This window comes from Montipora foliosa, chromosome 6 (assembly GCF_036669935.1).
Source record: "Montipora foliosa isolate CH-2021 chromosome 6, ASM3666993v2, whole genome shotgun sequence".
NCBI lineage: Eukaryota > Metazoa > Cnidaria > Anthozoa > Scleractinia > Acroporidae > Montipora > Montipora foliosa.
The window spans coordinates 47,977,663-47,980,162 of record NC_090874.1 but is presented as its reverse complement, the minus strand read 5'-3'; the positions used below and the strand labels follow the sequence as shown (position 1 = coordinate 47,980,162).

The following is a 2,500-nucleotide window of genomic DNA, read 5'->3' as shown; positions in this document are numbered from 1 at the left end:
TTTGGATGTCAACGGGTTAAAAATCTGCAGCACTTGTGTATTTATCGTTCGCCCGTTAGGCTTACACTTCAACTTTAGTTTAGTTTTGTGGATAAATGGCTTCCTCCAACAGTTAAAAGCTTTCGGGTATTCTATTCACTAGCCGTCTAACGCCTCTAGCCATTCACTAGCTGGCCATATAACACTTAACCGTTAAACGCTAGCAGCAATGCATTAGCATGACTTTGCAAAATGTTAGCAGTGCCTTTAAAAGCATTAGCATACCGTCAGGTACCATTAGCTTCCATTACGCATCCGTAAGTTAGCTGTTAGTTTGGGCCGTTTAACGTTAAAACGTTAGTGTACGTTTTTCTGTGTGAGGTCACAAATGTTAAGTCTGGGTACAAGTAAGTTATGACCAAAGGAGTCATAAACTGGCATCTCTTGCAATTGATAGAACAGATGTCTTTAGATTCTGAGTTTTAAAGGCCCACCTTCAGCCGATAGGCATTGCGTGCCGCAGAACAATTTTCATATATGAAAATTCCATCCGAAGCTGAGATTCATCCAATTAGATTGCTACAATAAGCAATGCAAATTTCCATAACAAAAACAAACGGCCGAAAAGCCTGTCGGTTGAAGGTGGGCCTTTTAAGTTTCTTGTTTTGCATTGACACAATAGCCTGTTCTTTTTCCAGGCGAAAGAAATTCTCAGTAAGGAATCAAATGTCCAAGATGTGAAATGCCCTGTGACAGTTTGTGGAGATGTTCATGGCCAGTTTCATGACCTCATGGAACTATTCAAAATAGGAGGAAAGTCACCAGATACAAATTATTTATTCATGGGTGACTATGTTGATAGAGGATATTATTCAGTTGAGACAGTAACCCTCCTAGTCACATTAAAGGTGAGTGACCTTGGTGTGGATGTTTAATGGTGAATATTTTAAATCCTGACAAAACAAGCCAGGATAAAAAAAACTTCAGTAGTTGATTTATTATGATGGGATCTTTACCCTGGTTTCAGGGTCAACAGCAGTGAGTCTTCGTATTTTCGGTTTGTAATTTGAGATATCCGACTTTGTCAGATTTTGTTGGTATTCAAGGCTGCTGCCTAACTGTTGCCAGGTCACCTGGGGTGCCTTATTTGCGAGCTTGGGTGACCAAATCTCTGAACAAGTAGCCCGAATGAGTGCCTAACTTATCACCAGGTGATTCATCCTTTTTTTCTTGTAAATTTGATGCCAGCTGGAGATTTAATGGTGAAAAAAAGCAGTTTGGTTGGAGAGAACAGCTGAGCAAATTTCACAAATGAACGACTCTTTAACTTGTAAACGTGTTCAATATTGCTAAGGGCTTTCATTGCATTACCTCTTGGTAGTGCACAGAGACTGGGTCACAATGTGATTCCCAAATATGGAAGTGCTACGTCCATATGTTTTGTTAAATTCGTGCATGTTAACTTGCGGGAAGTTACACGACAAAGGAAAAATGTTCATCCCATAAGCTCTCAAGAGACTTATGGGTAAAACATGATAAAATATTCTTTGTAATGTGATTTCTTAACCTTTAATGCTGAAAGAAAATATTACTTGTTGGCACTATTTACGTAGAAATATTTTAACGTGCCACACACGTGCAAATCTCCTTTTCCCACATTAATTGATCTGGCTCCCAGAAAATTTCTTAGGCTGCAGCCTTGGGTATTGCACAATACTGATAATGTTGTTTGTTGCATAAGAGTGATGGTACGTCTGGGGTGACAAGAGGTGCCAAATTTTTGCCAAAAAAGGCTGTTTCCTCAAGTCAACTTTTTCTTTATCCTTGTGACTTTTGTTTAAACCCATGTATTGCCAACTTTTTCCAGTGACAATTGTCAAGTTGTTATGGTTCCATTTATGTTTTTTTTTTTCCAATTTTTGTTTGTAGGTTCGTTTTCCTCATAGAATTACAATTTTACGTGGTAACCATGAAAGTCGGCAAATTACTCAGGTGTATGGGTTTTATGATGAATGCCTCAGGAAGTATGGAAATGCCAATGTTTGGAAGTACTTCACAGATTTGTTTGATTACCTCCCCTTAACTGCTTTAGTTGATTCACAGGTAACTTTGGATTTCTCATTTTCTTACAATTAAATGAAAATAGTGAACTTTAGTTAAGTGTGAACTGTATTTAGTGCTTTGGCACTAATTGGGGAGACTATACAGAAATCAAATCAAATCAGCTCTTGTCAAATTGTACGATGGTTTTTGAGGAGGGGGGAAAACCAGACTACCCGGAGAAAAACCTGTCGGAGCAGAGTAGAGAACCAACAACTCAACCCACCTGTGACGCCAAGTCTAGGCTTTTCTTTGTTATCATGGAGCAAATGTCATTTTTCAGAATTTTAAGTTGGCTGAAGCCCCTAGCTGAATCCTTATCCCTCAGTTTTGTGTGGGTGGCATCTTACATCTTCACCAGGGATGTAGCTAAGAATTAATTCATCCGGTTGAAGGTTCTATTTAGGTGGTAGGGTAAGTT

The 2,500-nt window shown here is 38.9% G+C and overlaps 1 protein-coding gene across 2 annotated transcripts in view; it reads left to right on the top strand.

The window, feature by feature from the left end:
* Window positions 1-2,500, top strand: part of LOC138007540 (serine/threonine-protein phosphatase 2A catalytic subunit beta isoform) — a 24,562-nt gene that overhangs the window by 8,674 nt on the left and 13,388 nt on the right. For both annotated transcript variants that reach the window (XM_068854516.1, XM_068854517.1), the window contains exons 3-4: window positions 678-887; window positions 1,909-2,082. In XM_068854516.1, coding sequence (XP_068710617.1) covers window positions 678-887; window positions 1,909-2,082 — 384 coding nt within the window. The remainder of the gene's footprint in view (window positions 1-677; window positions 888-1,908; window positions 2,083-2,500) is intronic.